Source organism: Genypterus blacodes, unplaced genomic scaffold (genome assembly GCF_046128005.1).
Source record: "Genypterus blacodes isolate CSIRO-AG114 ecotype Tasmania unplaced genomic scaffold, CSIRO-AGI_Gbla_v1 ptg000503l_1, whole genome shotgun sequence".
Classification (NCBI taxonomy): Eukaryota; Metazoa; Chordata; class Actinopteri; order Ophidiiformes; family Ophidiidae; genus Genypterus; species Genypterus blacodes.
Window position 1 is genome coordinate 10001 of NW_027467260.1, and position 16789 is coordinate 26789.

The 16789-nt window shown below is 49.1% G+C and overlaps 2 protein-coding genes across 9 annotated transcripts in view; both read right to left on the reverse strand.

Annotated features, from left to right (window-relative positions):
- LOC142990302 (microtubule-associated serine/threonine-protein kinase 2-like) overlaps positions 1 to 2764 on the reverse strand; it is a gene marked incomplete at its 3' end in the record, with an annotated part of 12087 nt that extends 9323 nt beyond the window's left edge. Inside the window, exon 1 of the mRNA XM_076140041.1 lies at positions 2124 to 2764. Coding sequence (XP_075996156.1) covers positions 2124 to 2213 — 90 coding nt within the window. The remainder of the gene's footprint in view (positions 1 to 2123) is intronic.
- A 621-nt stretch (positions 2765 to 3385) lies between these two features.
- LOC142990303 (myomegalin-like) overlaps positions 3386 to 16789 on the reverse strand; it is a 32878-nt gene continuing 19474 nt past the window's right edge. For 2 of the 8 annotated variants that reach the window (XM_076140050.1, XM_076140043.1), the window contains 27 exons: positions 16510 to 16647; positions 16162 to 16341; positions 15867 to 16061; positions 15437 to 15673; positions 15178 to 15313; positions 12313 to 12374; positions 11994 to 12142; positions 11345 to 11627; positions 10936 to 11125; positions 10667 to 10780; positions 10176 to 10584; positions 9467 to 9702; positions 8901 to 8949; positions 8441 to 8658; positions 8230 to 8346; positions 7723 to 7839; positions 6594 to 6857; positions 6358 to 6489; positions 6173 to 6292; positions 5936 to 6092; positions 5462 to 5526; positions 5281 to 5370; positions 4993 to 5180; positions 4774 to 4902; positions 4556 to 4685; positions 4423 to 4469; positions 3386 to 3883 (listed from right to left, as the gene is read on the reverse strand). In XM_076140050.1, coding sequence (XP_075996165.1) covers positions 3827 to 3883; positions 4423 to 4469; positions 4556 to 4685; positions 4774 to 4902; positions 4993 to 5180; positions 5281 to 5370; positions 5462 to 5526; positions 5936 to 6092; positions 6173 to 6292; positions 6358 to 6489; positions 6594 to 6857; positions 7723 to 7839; positions 8230 to 8346; positions 8441 to 8658; positions 8901 to 8949; positions 9467 to 9702; positions 10176 to 10584; positions 10667 to 10780; positions 10936 to 11125; positions 11345 to 11627; positions 11994 to 12142; positions 12313 to 12374; positions 15178 to 15313; positions 15437 to 15673; positions 15867 to 16061; positions 16162 to 16341; positions 16510 to 16647 — 4209 coding nt within the window. In that variant the 3' untranslated portion in view covers positions 3386 to 3826. The remainder of the gene's footprint in view (positions 3884 to 4422; positions 4470 to 4555; positions 4686 to 4773; positions 4903 to 4992; positions 5181 to 5280; positions 5371 to 5461; positions 5527 to 5935; positions 6093 to 6172; positions 6293 to 6357; positions 6490 to 6593; positions 6858 to 7722; positions 7840 to 8229; positions 8347 to 8440; positions 8659 to 8900; positions 8950 to 9466; positions 9703 to 10175; positions 10585 to 10666; positions 10781 to 10935; positions 11126 to 11344; positions 11628 to 11993; positions 12143 to 12312; positions 12375 to 15177; positions 15314 to 15436; positions 15674 to 15866; positions 16062 to 16161; positions 16342 to 16509; positions 16648 to 16789) is intronic. The other 6 variants (XM_076140046.1, XM_076140047.1, XM_076140045.1 and 3 more) reach the window with 6 other exon arrangements.

The window sequence follows — 16789 nt, forward strand, 5'->3', positions numbered from 1 at the left end:
CATCTGAGGGACTGAACCATCTGACTGAGGGACTGAACCATCTGACTGAGGGACTGAACCATCTGAGGGACTGAACCATCTGACTGAGGGACTGAACCATCTGAGGGACTGAACCATCTGACTGAGGGACTGAACCATCTGAGGGACTGAACCATCTGACTGAGGGACTGAACCATCTGACTGAGGGACTGAACCATCTGACTGAGGGACTGAACCATCTGAGGGACTGAACCATCTGACTGAGGGACTGAACCATCTGACTGAGGGACTGAACCATCTGAGGGACTGAACCATCTGACTGAGGGACTGAACCATCTGACTGAGGGACTGAACCATCTGACTGAGATTGTTCCACAGTTATGACCGCAGCTCTGCTGACACACACACCAGGTGTAATATCAGAGAGTGTGTGTGTGTGTGTGTATGTATCAGTGAGTATCAGTGTTTGTTTGTGTTTGGACATAAAATCTAATTTAGAATTTTGGAGTCCTTGAGTGAAGGCACACATGCTCACACATGTTATGGTGTCAGTTTGAGGCTGAAAATGAAACAGGAGCAGGAGGCGTGTGAAGACAAACTCAGACATGTTAACACATTCACCCTGAAGGCCTCTGCACTTCCTGTCTGATCCCGACACACTGAATCTGTGTCTACGTGAAATGAATATGAAGTCTGTCCACAACTGTCAAACACAAGAGAAGTGACACAGAGACAAAGAAGACAGAAAGACCAAGAAGACGCAAAGTTGCTGAAGAAGAGTAAGAGGACAGAGAGAGGAAGAGTGGAGCCGTCTGAGGGTCCACATGTGAAGAAGAGGAGCAAAGGGAGCTGTGCAGCAGAAGAGCTGCTGGAGAACAGAAGAGGAGAGGGAGAGGACATGTTGGGCCCACCGCCTGTAGTTACTATGGTAACTCTAGTTTCTGTTATCATCAGCTGTGCTCAGGTTGAGCTGAGTCATGTTTGTCTGAATGCTTTAGTAGAACACGATGAGGCTCATTACTTTATGAGCCAAGTCCAGTCATGATCATTAGATCACCTATCAGTAATGATTGACAGGCAGGAGTGTGGGTCATGTGTGAGTGCTGCTGAGGTGAACACAACTGCTGCTCCTGTTTGACCTCCAACCTCATGGACACAAGTGTGTGTGTGTGTGTGTGTGTGTGTGTGTGTGTGTGTGTGTGTGTGTGTGTGTGTGTGTGTGTGTGTTCAGTGATCTGTCACTGACAGCCGAGCCTGACTGTGAGAACAGAGCTCCGCAGTCAAACCTGAAATTACCACACGTCACTCTGCGGGATGTAGCCTGAGGCGGTGCTCTGGATACGTTGTGACCTGCCTAGGTGCATCATGGGAGCAGGAGCTGCTCTACCAGAGCTGATTCATCTGGGTCATGTCTGCGTACTTCTTGTTCTACTAAGCTCATCAGAGCTGCAGTCATAAGTGAAGTGAAGATGGTTCAGTCCCTCAGTCAGATGGAAGACAGTGTTTGTGTCCATGTGACCTTTGACCTTTGCTGGGGAGGTTCTGCTGGATTCTAGCAGCCTGGTCCAGAGCAGAGAGCAGACCTGTGACCTGCAGCTGTTTTTACTGCTCTGCCTCTATGTCAGGCTCTATCTCTGGGGGAGGGACTTACTCAGGGTAAGGACAGTAATATTAACCCTTCCTATCACTTCCATTTGCACAGCACTGCTCTGTAGAAGTCTTCATTTATAATATGAGTAATTAAGTGAAATAAAGAGCTGAAGGTTTGAGGCGGTTTCATCGGAGCACCATGAAGCAACAGACCTGAGAAGAGGAAGTTCGGTTCTAACAGGAAACAGAAATGGTCGGCTGACCAGGATCTGATTACTCTTTTACACACACACACGCTCAGTTTTAAGTTCCTTTCAGTCCTAAACTCTTCAATCTTTATCCAATTTATTTTAATACTATATACATATATGTACCCCACAGCCCTCCAGGTCAGGCTGTGACCCCACAGCCCTCCAGGTCAGGCTGTGACCCCACAGCCCTCCAGGTCATTGACAGCTGTCAAGTGTTCCCTAACGTTAAACGATTCATAGTGACAGATGATTTATGTGGTTGATCTCTTTTCAACGACGCACTAAACATCAGGATGACCTCACCTGTGTCCTCACCTCTATGTCGCCGCTCTCTCTCTCCTGCTGCTCCATGTTACTCAGCTTCCTCTTGTTTTTATTCTCACTCCTCTTCATCTTCACTCAGCGTTAAGCTCTGGGCTCCATGCTGCCGCTCTGCTGCTGCTGCTGCTGCTCTGCTTCTCTACTTTGGCTGCAGCTGCTCTTCACTCCGTCCACATCTGGAGTCTCTCTCTCTCTCTCTCTCTCTCTCTCTCTCTCTCTCTCTCTCTCTCTCTCTCTCTCTCTCTCTCTCTCTCTCTCTCTCTCTCTCTCTCTCTCTCTCTCTCTCTCTCTCTCTCTCTCTCTCTCTCTCTCTCTCTCTTTCTCTCTCTCTCTCAAGGTGGAACAGAGTGACAGTTGAACGCTTCCATGCTGAGGTCGAGTCCCTGTTCGCGTTAGCTCCCTCTGTTAGCCGCTAGCTGCTAGCTGTTAGCTCCGCTCCTGAGCAGACGCAGAGGCTCTCTGTGCCGCTGTGTGCTCCGCAGAAGCTTCCAGCCCGGTTGAGGGCGCGTGTCTTCGGGTGTCCGGGGGTCTATGAGGCGGTGAGGGGTCCGCAGACGCTCTGTTCCATCCCGGAGATGGAGGAGCGCAGAATGCAGCTCCGCTTTCTTTTTCCGTCAAGCTAGCAGCACGACAACCGCACTTCCGCTCTGGCAATGTCAAACAACTATATTGATTTATTCTCTTGTGTTTTAAATCCTGGACATGGAGGTGCAGACAAGGTTCTAACAACGTGTCACTACTTATTATACAGCTACTCACCAAAGAAACGCGTCATTTCACACTGGACGTTTATTTTTTTTATGAATGTATCACTAACTACAAGCTTTCACAAAGAAAACACGTCCCTTCGCCGTTATTCTGTGGTCGGCAAAATAAAAATAAAGGTTTGACGTTTCTCTTGACAAACTAAAAGGATTTTGGTACAAAATGTAAAAAACAATGCAGACAGTTTTGTCAAAACATTTTGTAGAAAATTCACCAAAAGTTCACCTTGTTTTTCAGTGATCGTCTCAGTTTATTTTGAAAAAAACACGGAAAAATAAGAAAGCAAACTGATTATAATACATAATAAAAACATATTTAAAATTAATAAATGGTTTTCTGTGATTATTGAATAAATGTCAGTAAATAGAACTCCTTTATCTGTGAGGTTTTAAATTATTGATGAATTATCTGTAAACTCCATGATGAAGCTCAACAAAGCTCAACAAAGCTTACTTACAAAAATAAGTGTTTCTCGGCACTTTGATGTCTTTTCAATGGACAAAAACTGAATGTTTTTGGCTTTTATTTCCTCTAAAGACATGCAGCTGTTTTACATTTACATTTACATTTACAACACAGATGGGAAACTCTTTGAAACCACTTCCTGCTGGTATCTGGATCACTTCCTGTTTCCTATTGAACATTTTAAAGAAAGTAACCAATAACAAAGAAGTCAGTGAGCAGAGAAGCAAACAACCATCATCATCATCATCATCATCACACACATGTCACTCAGCTGAAGAGTCTCTCTAGCCAATCAGAGAAGCCGCAGTATCATCTTCAGTGTCTCCTGGTGCGTTACAGACAGGCTGCCTGCAGGGGCCGCTGCTGCTGCTGCTGCTGCTGCTGCTGCTGATGCTGATGAGCCAGTCCAAGCACCACTGAAGAAGTGGAGGGGGAGCGGGGGGGCGGCTGGGGCCTCACCACACCCCAACCAGGAGAGAGGGCGAGTTCACAGAAGACCCCTGACCCTTGACCTGTAAACAGGAAAACAAAGAAACGTACTTTGTGTTTTAATTTTGTGTCATTATCCTGCAGGGCAACCTTCAGGACAAATGTAAAGCCCTCCCCCCCTCGGGAGGAAGCCATGGATGAAGAACATGTGGAGCAGCACACGTGAAGGATTCATGCTAGAACCAGCTGCAACACTCATACCTTCATCAGCACAGTCTGGTGAGGAAGAGCAGGAGGAAGAGGAGCAGGTAGGAGAGGAAGAAGAGGAGCAGGTACGAGGGGAGGAAGAGGAGCGGCGGAGGAAAGAAAGCCTGCACTCGTTCTCCTGAGGAGACTCAGCAGAAGGAGAAGAAGAAAGAACACGTGATGACAGAACACGTGACATGTGGAGCTCTGTGGGCCTGATGGAGCCTGATTGGCTGATAATCGGGGAGTTGACTCTGTGTGTGTGTGTGTGTGTGTGTGTGTGTGTGTGTGTGTGTGTGTGTGTGTGTGTGTGTGTGTGTGGACCTTACAGAGGAGGACAGGAGACAGATTAGACTCAGATTAAATTCCTGCTCACCTGTAAATTTGTCTTTGCTTTCTTCAGGACGTCTCGTGTTCTCAATACTGAGGAGGAAAGAAAAGAGAACATGATGATTGAGCTCAGCAGCGCCCCCTTCAGCCCCACACAAACATGGTGGACGGTGACTCACACTGGCTGATGATCAAACGCTCCATGCTGTCTTTGGTCACGTTGGAGCTTTTCAGTTTCTCCTTGGCGTCCATTAGAGCCCGTTCTTTCTCTGACAGCTGCAAGCGGAGAGAGACCAGCTCCTCTTCTTCCTACACACACACACACACACACACACATTGATGAAGATGTGATGCCTCTCAGCAGCCCAAAGCTTCCTGAAGCTTCTAAGGTTCTGACCTGTTTCTCTTTGGTTTCATCAGCGTTTGGCAGAGGGACGGTCCAGAACCTCCGCAGCAGAGACTGGACCTCCTCCACGATCTGGCACAGGGTGTGTGTGTCAGCCAGCAGCTTCCTCACTGAACCCTGCTGAGACACCAAAGAGTGAGGATGATCCTCCTCACTGTCACCATGACTACTGATCAGAATCCTCCTGCAGGTGTGATCAGGTCGGGTCACCTGCAGGCTGGAGTCCTGCCTCTCTGGGCCGCTCAGAGAGTGGAGGGTGGTCTCGATGGTGAGGAGGAGATGGCCCCCCTCCAGGATCTGCTGCTGCACGGCCTGGAAGTCCTCCACGTGGCCCGCAGTGTGACGGCCAAGAGGGTCATAGGAGGAAACATCTGGAGCCCGGCCCTGCTGTGGGCCTGCTGAGGAAAGGAAGGACGAGAGCTGCCTACTGTTGCCATGGTTACCTTGTTGTATCTTATAGCATCAACAAGGTAACCTATGGCGACGACCTGCACGTACCTGTAAGGAGCTTCCTCCTGGCTCGGGGTCGCACTCCTGCCTGTCTACTCGACTCTCTGGGGTCAGAGGTCATCATGCTCTCCACCTGACCTGCACACACACAAACACACAAACGCTTGACATTCATGGATCAACACCAAATAAAAGGTAACTAATGTGTCACCATGGTGACAAGTCTTACCTGAGTGTGTGTTTCTGTGACGCTCACACACCTGCTGCTGGAGAACACTGAGCTCATGCTGCAGCCTGAACACACACACACACACACACACACACACAATTAAGGCACACCTTGTCAACACGGCTGCATTGGTGTCAACTACACAGGACAAATGATTGATTGGTTTATTTACTTGCATTAAATTAATTATGAACACAATGATCTCTCTCTCTGTCTGTCTGTCTCTCTCTCTCCCCCTCTCTCTGTCTCTCTCTCTCCCCCCTCTCTCCCCCCTCTCTGTCTGTCTGTCTGTCTGTCTGTCTGTCTGTCTGTCTGTCTGTCTGTCTGTCTGTCTGTCTCTCTCTCTCCCCCCTCCCTCTGTCTCTCTCCCCCCCTCTCTGTCTCTGTCTCTGTCTCTCTCTCTCTCTCTCTCTCTCTCTCTCTCTCTCTCTCTCTCTCTCTCTCTCTCGCTCCCCTCCCCTCCTCTCTCTGTACCTGGTGATGGTCTCATGGTTCCTCAGTCTGTCCTGTGTCATGTGTGTGATCTCCTCTTTCTGAGCCTGAGCATCAGCTTGTAGCTCCCTACTGTGCCCCGCCCACCGCTCTGCCTCTGCCTCCGCCTCCCTCCGTTGCTCCGCCTCCTTACGGACGTCTGTACAGGACAGAGAGCAGTCAGAGATAAGTGTTGGGTATGAAGCAGGCGCGTAGCGTGGTAGCGTGGTAGCGTGGTACCTGCGGTGAGCTGCTGCAGCTGCTGTCTCAGCCCGATGTTCTGGTCCTTCAGAGCCCTGAGCTCAGACGAGAGCTCACTCACTGAATCCACACCCTGGATGTAGATGTTGGTCGGAGCTCCTGGAGGAGAGAGGAAGTTAGTGCCCAAAAACGTGTGTGTGTGTGTGTGTGTGTGTGTGTGTCACCTTTGTGTTTGAGTGTGTGTGTCAGTCTGTCTTCCAGCTGCTGTCTCAGTCTCTCATTAGTCTGGATTGAATCCTCCAACCTCTGGCGAAGAACCCTGATCTCTGATAGGTGCTCCTTCATCAGCTCAGACCCTGCACACACACACACACACACACACACACACACACACACTGTACATGAATCCACAACATCAGAAGAAATACAGTCTCAATAACAGATCAATCAGAGTCTCAACCTGTGTGTCCAGACCCTGACCGGCCTGACGACGCTCCTGAAGACACGACGGCTCCCAGACTCATCGGTCGGCTGCCGTAAGCCGTATCCCACAATGCACTGCTGTCCAGCAGACCAGCCCTGGCTTTAATGGCAGAGCAGCAGTCCAGAGCGCCCCCTATAAGAGACGGCTGGTATGTGCTGTGGGACAGAGGCTCAAAGGACAACCGGTGCTGGGACAGGACGGGGACGCACTGAGGGGGTCTGGACTGTGGAGAGGACAAACCTGAGGGGACAAAGACACTTTGATTTTACTAACACTAACTAACTAACTAACTAACTAACTAACTAGTATGTACTCTATATGTACTCTATATGTACTCTATGTGTACTCTATATGTACTCTATATGTACTCTATATGTACTCTATGTGTACTCTATGTGTACTCTATATGTACTCTATATGTACTCTATATGTACTCTATGTGTACTCTATATGTACTCTATGTGTACTCTATGTGTACTCTATATGTACTCTATATGTACTCTATGTGTACTCTATGTGTACTCTATGTGTACTCTATATGTACTCTATATGTACTCTATATGTACTCTATATGTACTCTATGTGTACTCTATGTGTACTCTATGTGTACTCTATATGTACTCTATATGTACTCTATATGTACTCTATGTGTACTCTATGTGTACTCTATGTGTACTCTATATGTACTCTATATGTACTCTATATGTACTCTATATGTACTCTATGTGTACTCTATGTGTACTCTATGTGTACTCTATGTGTACTCTATATGTACTCTATATGTACTCTATATGTACTCTATGTGTACTCTATATGTACTCTATATGTACTCTATATGTACTCTATATGTACTCTATATGTACTCTATATGTACTCTATGTGTACTCTATATGTACTCTATATGTACTCTATGTTCTGATCTAAGTTCTGTAATATTTAAAGCAGTAGTATATAAAATATGAACTAACTTAATTGCTAACTATTATACTCTAATCAGAAAATGTTGAGCATAATTCCCTATGAAGTGAAAGATGATGAATGAGTGTAAACTCCTCCTGTTGCATTGTGGGATGAATATGTTGTGATGATGCATTCACTGTCTCACTGTGAGCCAGCTGCCTCTGTAACGTCTGCAGCTCCTGCTGAGCATCAGCCAGGGACACGCTGCCATGGCAACGGGGCCGCAGCCTAACAGGGTCACAGGTCAAATCTGACACTGGAGCTGAGAGGAAAGGAGGCAAGAAGAGGAGAGGAGAGGAGACACGGAGAGGAGAAGAGGAGAGGAGAAGAGGAGAAAAGGAGAGGAGAGGAGAGGAGAGGAGAAGAGAGGAGAGGAGAGGAGAGGAGACAAGAAGAGGTGGAGAGAAGAGAAGAGAAGAGAAGAGAAGAGAAGAGAAGAGAAGAGAAGAGAGGTGAGGAGGAGAGGAGAGGAGAGAAGAGGAGAGGAGAGGAGAGGAGAAGCGGATGGCAGACAAGAAGAGGGGGAGAGGAGACGAGGAGAGGAGAGGAAAGGAGGAGACCACAGGGCAGAAGGATGAAGAAGAGAAACAGAAACAGGAAGTAAATGTGTCACAGCTGACAGAGGAAGTGACCTCATGGCTCCTCCTCCTACCTGTGTGACTGTCTATGGCCTTAGGTGGCGAGTTGGAGCATTGCATGATGGGACAGGTGAGACAGGATGTGGCAGCGTGTGAAGACGAGCTGATGATGCTGCTGTGGGAGGGGCTATCTGGAGGTCACATGACACACACACACACACACAAACATCAAATAACCAAAGATGGTGGTGACAGGAAGCTAACATGTCTCTGTCTCCAGCTCACCTGTCCTCCCCGTGTCCTCCTGAAGCAGCTCGTCCTCACTACAAACATCCACGTCCTCCTGGCTGGCAGAGACAAAGGAGCCCTCTGATTGGTCAGAGAGGGTGTGGCTGCTGCAAGGCGTGTCCGAGCGCTGATGATGATGATGATGATGATGATGATTCAGTTTGGCACGAAGAGACTCAATCAGCTGATCCTTCTGCTGCAGCTCTTTACTCAGACTGCACACACACACACACACACACAGTGGGTCAGTATGTCATTAAATGTGTAAGGTAGAGCTTCCCTCCACTAGAGGGCGTGCTCTATATGTAGAGCAGATCACATTCATCCTAGAGTCACTCATCATCTGTTCTGTCAGTCACACACACACACACACGCACGCACGCACGCACGCACGCACGCACGCACGCACGCACACACACACACACACACACACACACACACACACACACACACTGACCGGATGGCTAACAGCTCTGTCTTTTCCTCTGGATCTTCAGATTGATCTCCTTAAGGAAAGAAACACACTTCATCATCTTCACTCACATTCATCTGTGACTTACTTACTTGTGTAGTAAGTAAATAAAGTAACACAAATAAAGAAACAATCATCGGTTCCCAAAGTGGGGAGAATACTGCACAGGAAACTGAGCGGTTGATGTTGTGAAGTTGGCAGCTTTGTGTCTCTGGCACACATTCATGTCTTCATACTCTAACCTGTAACCCTAACATCGCTCCTGCAAACCAGGACACTGCCGAGTTGCCCTCGAGCAAGGCACCGAATTGATCCAGGGGTGCCGCATCATGGCTGCCCTCTGTAGTGTGTGTGTGTGTGTGTGTGTGTGTGTGTGTGTGTGTGTGTGTGTGTGTGTGTGATACGAAAGAGAAGAATTTAGAATTTGAATTTGTGTCTTGTTAAATGAAACCAACCCGTCTCTCTAAAGTCGATCCTTTTGTGGCGACACTTTGACTCTACGCTGCTGTATGACGTCTCCACACGCGTGTCAATAAGATGATCTGACTCACGTGTGCTGATCTTGGCGTTGACCCTCTGAGCCAGAGAGCTGCTCTGGGCCAGCTGCTCCCTGAAGCTCTGGCCCATGTAGTAGTCGATGTCGTTGGCCCTCAGCAGCTCCTCAAAGGCCTTGGTGGTCTCCCCCAGGTGCTGGGTGAGGATGAGGGAGACACCCTGGCCCTCCCTCAGCCGCTGGCGGAGGTGAGACAGCTCACGGGCCTGAGCCTGGATCAGGGCGTCGAACTTACTGTGGAGGAAACACACAACACACAATGTGACACCATGAGAACAATGATATAGATTCTAAATACTAAACTAATCATACCATAGAATACCATTGACCTTATTGACCTTTCCATCCTGCACAATAAATAAATAAATAAAAATACAAAGGGGCAACAGCTGAAATCAATCACCAATAATGTCTGAGCTGATTGCTGTTCTGGATGGAGCCCTTTCTAATCGTATTGATCAGGATGAGTGAAGGCTCTGCTGCCACCTAGTGGTAACCTGGTGTTAACACAGGACAAGCAGTCTGAATGGTTCAAAACAATGTTTACAAATGTCAGATCTCCTTTAATGATCCGTCACCCTCCATCCCTAGACTGGATCTTCTACTGGAGATCAAGTTTTTAAAGTCATTTGTAAGTTATTTGCACATCCAGGATGGGTAAAAATGGAAACTCTACGTGTGGATATGACTCATCTCCTCTTCCTCACCTCGGCCAGCTGCCATTCTTGCTGTTCTCGCTGACAGACGTCTTCCCTCCTTCCCTCAGCTGGTCCTCCAGGGCGTCAACACGAGACACCAGCTCTCTGAGGTCCTCATGTGGGGTCGGGCGCCCGTCTGCAGACCGCCGGCCGCCGTCGTCCACTGCCCCGCTCTGGGACGGAGAAGCCTGAAAGGACCAGTTGACCTTGCGGGGGGTGGAGGGTCGGTCACCGGAGGTGGAGAAGGAGCGCAGGCGGCTCCGGAGGCCTCGGACGACCCCCTGAGAACGGGACAGCTGGGAGCGCAGGTCCTCCACCAGCCGCTGGAGCGACGACACAGAGTCTCCGCCCCCCACATCCTGACCCGGCCACAGAGAGCCGCAGTCCAGAGACGTGCACATCTCCAGGTCATCGAACTCTGCAGAGACGGGACGAACCCGGTCATGTTGACTATGACTTTATTTATCTATTACTACCACCTGTCTGATCTGAGGGTTTACCTGGGCTGCTGGTCTCTTCTCTCTCAGCCTCATTCTCACTCCGGCCGCAGGTCTCGTAGCCCAGATCCTGCAGGTCCTGGATCTGTTTGCTGTCCTGCTGCCCTGGTGTCTCTGCTGAGGGCAGAGAGACAGAAGGAGGGATTCAGTCTCATGATCATCTCATGATCACCCTGGCCATGTGGACCATGTGGACCATGTGGACCATGTGGACCATGTGGACCATGTGGATCATGTGGACCATGTGGACCATGTGGATCATGTGGACTCACTCAGCAGCTGCCTGTGCTCCTTCAGCTGAGATACCAGATGCTGCACCTTCTTGCACATTGCAGGTGATGCAATCCTGGGCTCCTGGTTGGCCGATGGCGCCCCCTGCAGGCGGTGCTCCTGGTTGGCCGATGGCGCCCCCTGCAGGCGGTGCTCCTGGTTGGCCGATGGCACCCCCTGCAGGCGGTGCTCCTGCGTAACAAACAGTTTGATGCATTAAATCATATTTTGAATGAATGAATTTGATTTATTTCATTTATTCACTTTTATTTAGATATTTTTCAGTCCAAAATCTGAAGCTAAATTTGACTCAAGTAGCTTTCAGGAAGTCTTTAAGAAGGTTTTGTAATCAGGTCACTCAACCTGACATTTACAGGAGGTCCTCTGCACGTTAGGGTTAGCGCCCCCTACCTGTGAGAGGCGGCTGTGCAGATCCAGGGACGTGGGTCTTGAGGGTTTCCTCTTCTCCTGGTCTCTGGTCTGGATGGCAGTCAGACACCGCTCACCATCCCAGGCCTCCCACTGCCCACGGCCTCCCTCCTCCTCCTCCCCCTCCTCCTCTTCCTCCTCCTCTGCTATAGTCACATCCAGCTCCTCTTCCTCTTGGTGCATCTTCAGGTCATCACTCTCTTCTCTGCTGCTCAGCTGATGCTTTAAATCTTCATTTTCTGCTCGCAGACTGAACAAAGCTTTCCTGAAAACACACACAGAAAAATAATTGCTTGGTTGCTTTAGTGCGTCTGTATGATCCAGTCCATGTCTCATCATGTGTCTGTATGATCCAGTCCATGTCTCATCATGTGTCTGTATGATCCAGTCCATGTCTCATCATGTGTCTGTATGATCCAGTCCATGTCTCATCATGTGTCTGTATGATCCAGTCCATGTCTCATCATGTGTCTGTATGATCCAGTCCATGTCTCATCATGTGTCTGTATGATCCAGTCCTACTGTGGATGTGCACCCCCCCCCCCCTCCACCTCAAAGCACAGATGATCCAGTGATCTGCATCACTGTTGTTGCTATAGTAACTCTGGTATTATCAGACTGAAGGACTCACCTGATCTGGGACAGTGAGGAGAACCCGGCCTTCTCCAGCTGAGCTTTGAGTTCGCTCAGCTCTCTCTCTACCGCCCTCTTCTGGTCCAGCAGCTCTCTGACCTCCAGCAGCCCTTGACCCCCCAACAGGGGCTCCAGCCCCCCAGGAGCCTGGATCACACGGCCACAGATCACACATGAATTACAAAAGTGTTATGTTTCAAACTGTGAGGTGTGGCGGCGTGACTTTCTTCTTCTAACGTGATTTAAACCAACAGAGCTCCCTTCCCTCCCATTGTATCAAGCTCAGAACTAATCAGTCAACCTGGCAGTTTCCACACCTTTGTGTTGGCCCACTCCTCATCATCACTGCTGGGATCTTCAGCATGGCCTGAGCTCAGATCTACAGGAAGTACACAAATAAAACATAAGACACACAAACTGTCACACACTCACGCAGACACACTCACACACTCACGCAGACACACACACACTCACGCAGACACACTCACACACTCACGCAGACACACACACACTCACGCAGACACACTCACACACTCACGCAGACACACACACACACTCACGCAGACACACACACACTCACGCAGACACACACACACACACACTCACGCAGACACACACACTCACGCAGACACACTCACACACTCATGCAGACACACTCACACACTTACACAGACACTCACGCAGACACACACACACTCACGCAGACACACTCACACACTCACGCAGACACACTCACACACTCAAGCAGACACACACACTCACGCAGACACACACACACACTCACGCAGACACACTCACACACTCACGCAGACACACTCACACACTCACGCAGACACACACACTCACGCAGACACACACACACACTCACGCAGACACACTCACACACTCACACACTTACACAGACACTCACACACTCACGCAGACACACACACACTCACGCAGACACACTCACACACTCACGCAGACACACTCACGCAGACACACTCACACACTCACGCAGACACACTCACACACTCACGCAGACACACTCACGCAGACACACACACACACTCACGCAGACACACGCACACACTTACACAAACACTCACACACTCACAGAGACACACACACACTCACGCAGACACTCGGCAGTGTCAATCACCAGTCAGATCTGAGTGAGTTTCCTCTGAGGTGAGACGGTTCGGACTCTTTAAACGGAGAGCTGGACTCGTACCCCCGTTACTAGGGGAGACTTGCGGATCGAACAACTCACGCAGACACACACACACACTCATGATGCAGACACACACACACTCAAACAGACACACACACACACACACTCACACACACGCAGACACACACTCATGCAGACACACCCACACACACTCACACAGACACACACACAGCCACACACACACACTCACGCTGACACACTCACACACACACACTCACTCACACACTCACGCAGACACACAGTCATGCAGACACACCCACATACACTCACACAGACACACACCCACAGACTCACACTCACACTCACACACACACACGCAGACACACTCACACACACTCACGCAGACACACACACACACACACACACTGATCTGTATCTATATGTTGAGTCTGTGGTTCTTCTTTCTTGACTCAATGTAAATGTGACTGTAGAGTTTATAGGTTCATCATGTTTCAACAAATAACTTTGAACTGCTAACACACACACACACACACACACACACACACACGTTTGATGGTTACCCATTGTTTTGTGTTAGATTCTGTCAGCTGGTGTGACTCAAGACTATGAAACTTTTAAATGACTTTATGATGAATTGTAATTATGTGTGAAGGCGTTTCAGGCTCAGTTCAGTGGTCATGTGTGTGTCATGTGTGTCGTCACTGTAGATGGCACTCTAAACACACACACACATACACACACACATAAATGCGTGTTGTGTGTCCTCACACGGATGGAGTCATATCTCTTTCCCTTTTCTCTCTCTCTCTCTCTCTCTCTCTCTCCCTGTTTGTGTCTGTCTCTCTCTCTCTATGTCTGTCTGTGGGCGCTGTGGGCGGATTCATTTAAATGTCCACGAATAAAAGAAGTTCAACCCTCTGATGTGTTTCATTTTGATTCATTCTGATTTTAAACTTTATAATCTTCAGCTTCATGTCTGACAAAAACCTGCTAATCAAAGATTTTACACACAGGTGAGAGTTTCATCTGAATTTATATCCACAGTTATGATCAGAATGTGAGTGGAATTTTTGTATGTTCATGTGTGTTCATGTATGTTCATGTGTGTTCATGTGTGTTCATGTATGTTCATGTATGTTCATGTATGTTCATGTATGTGCATGTGTTCATGTGTGTTCATGTGTGTTCATGTATGTTCATGTGTGTTCATGTGTGTTCATGTATGTTCATGTATGTTTATGTATGTTCATGTGTGTTCATGTGTGTTCATGTATGTTCATGTGTGTTCATGTGTTCATGTGCGTTCATGTGTGTTCATGTGTGTTCATGTGTTCATGTGTGTTCATGTGTGTTCATGTATGTTCATGTGTGTTCATGTGTGTTCATGTATGTTCATGTGTGTTCATGTGTGTTCATGTGTTCATGTTCTTCATATTAGACGATACAAAAACACCTCCATGCAATAAATAACACACCTCACTGTGTTAATAAGAAACATTCATCATCTTTCATGTTTTCAGTCCTGAACTTTAACACATGAAGTGGAGCAGAATTGATTGATCTGAAATCAGATCAATCAGAATCAAAGATACTTTCACAGATTAAATTAATTAATTTTGTCCAGCTTGGTCCAAACTTCATACGTGGCCTACATGTGGACACGTGGCCTCAGCTGACAGATCAACAGCAGCTATTACAGCGCCGCTATCGGGACGAGCGGCACCGCCATGTCATGTGTTCTGACCCGGATGGGGCCGACCGGACCGCCAGGCTTCACATTCACGACTGAAAACATGAGCTCCTTCATGTAATTAAGCATTATAGGTTAGGCTTAGAACTTATCAATCAACCCATGCAGCTGAGCTTCAGCTGGGTTCACCCTCAGTGTGAACCAGCGTGTCGCTCTGTGCCTCATCAGTCTGTTCACTTCATTCTAATGAGCAGAGCCCTGACCCCTGCTGGCAGACGGGGCTCATGACGGACTCGCCCCCGCCGCTCTGATGCCCACCTCCAAACTCAGCCGGCCCACTCAGGGCGGGGCCGCCCTGCAGCCGGACCAGGCTTTCCTTCAGATCCTGGACCTCCTGAGTCAGCCGCACCACCAGAGGAAGGTCAGGGGGGTCAGACAGCTGCCTGTGAAGGTCCTGCATGACACACACACACACACACACACACACACACACACACACACACACACACACAGTAAAGTATTGGTGGTCTTCTTTTGATCTACAGTCCCTGAAGTCCCTGCACTGAACCTGACTGACCGTGAGGATCTGGTCTTTCACACGTAGGGAGCTGCTGAGGAAGTCCAGCCTGCCGGCCTGACTCCTGCTCAGCTCCTGGCTCTCCTTGTCCTTCCTCAGGAGCAGGTTCAGCTCCTCCTGCAGGGCCTGGACCTCCAGGCTGGACCAGGATCTGAGCCCAGAGCTCAGCTGTTTGCGGAGCTCCTGAAGTCTCGCCGTCTGCTCGCTCATCACCTCCCCGAGCCTCAGAGAGGAATCCTGAAGGACCATCAGGACCATCATATCATCAGGACCATCATATCATCAGGACCATCATATCATCAGGACCATCATATCATCAGGACTATCATATCATCAGGACCATCATATCATCAGGACTATCATATCATCAGGACCATCATATCATCAGCAGCAGCAGCAGCCTCTAATCCTCATTCTCAGGTTCTGGTACCTGGATGTACTGGTCCCTGGCTCCAATGGTGCTAAGCAGGTCCTGGATGTGGTCCTGGTGCTCCCGGGCTTGGAGTGTTCGGTGATCCAGGACGTCCTGGAGGATTTGATCTTTAAGCTGCAGATGGACCTTCATCTCCTCCAGAACCTCAGCAGGTCCTGTTTGGATCTGACCCAGCAGGGAGCGCCGCAGATCCTGGAGAGGAGAGGAGGACAGGAAAACAACGGAGAGGATGTGAAGACGCAAATGTCTTTAACGCCATCACAAAATGCTTTCCTGGTCATGTGACCCTGACCTGTGCCTCCAGCGTGCACGCCTGCAGCGCCCCCTGCAGCTGGTTGATGATGGCGTCTCTCTCTCTCAGCACGTCGCTCTGTGTCAGCAGGTTCTGCTGCTGCTGCTGCTGGACCTTCACGTACGACTCACACACCTGATCCACCTGCAGAGAGCCAGAGCGCAGCAGCAGCTCCAGACTCTGACACACACACACACACACACAAAAAATAAATATGTATGTATGTTGTGTGTCCTCACACGGATGGAGTCATATCTCGTTCCCTTTTCTCTCTGTCTCTCTCTCTCTGTCTGTCTGTCTGTCTCTCTCTCTGTGTGTGTGTGTGTGTGTGTGTGTGTGTGTTCTCACACTGATGGTCTCCTCGTTGTTGGAGAGGACTCGTCTCTGTGTCTCCACGTCTCTGTCCCTCTCTCTCAGTAGGATCTGCAGCCGTCGTGACTCCGCCTCCTTCTCCTCCACACAGCTGAACTTCTCGTCCACCGCTCGCTGCTCATTGGGTGAGAAAGACATGATTAAGCGTCAATCCTATTGGCTCAGTATATCTGCACACAGTGACTCCGCCCACAAACAGCTGATTGGCTCAAACATGTTTGGTGTCCAAACCCAGACCAAATAAACTAAACACTAC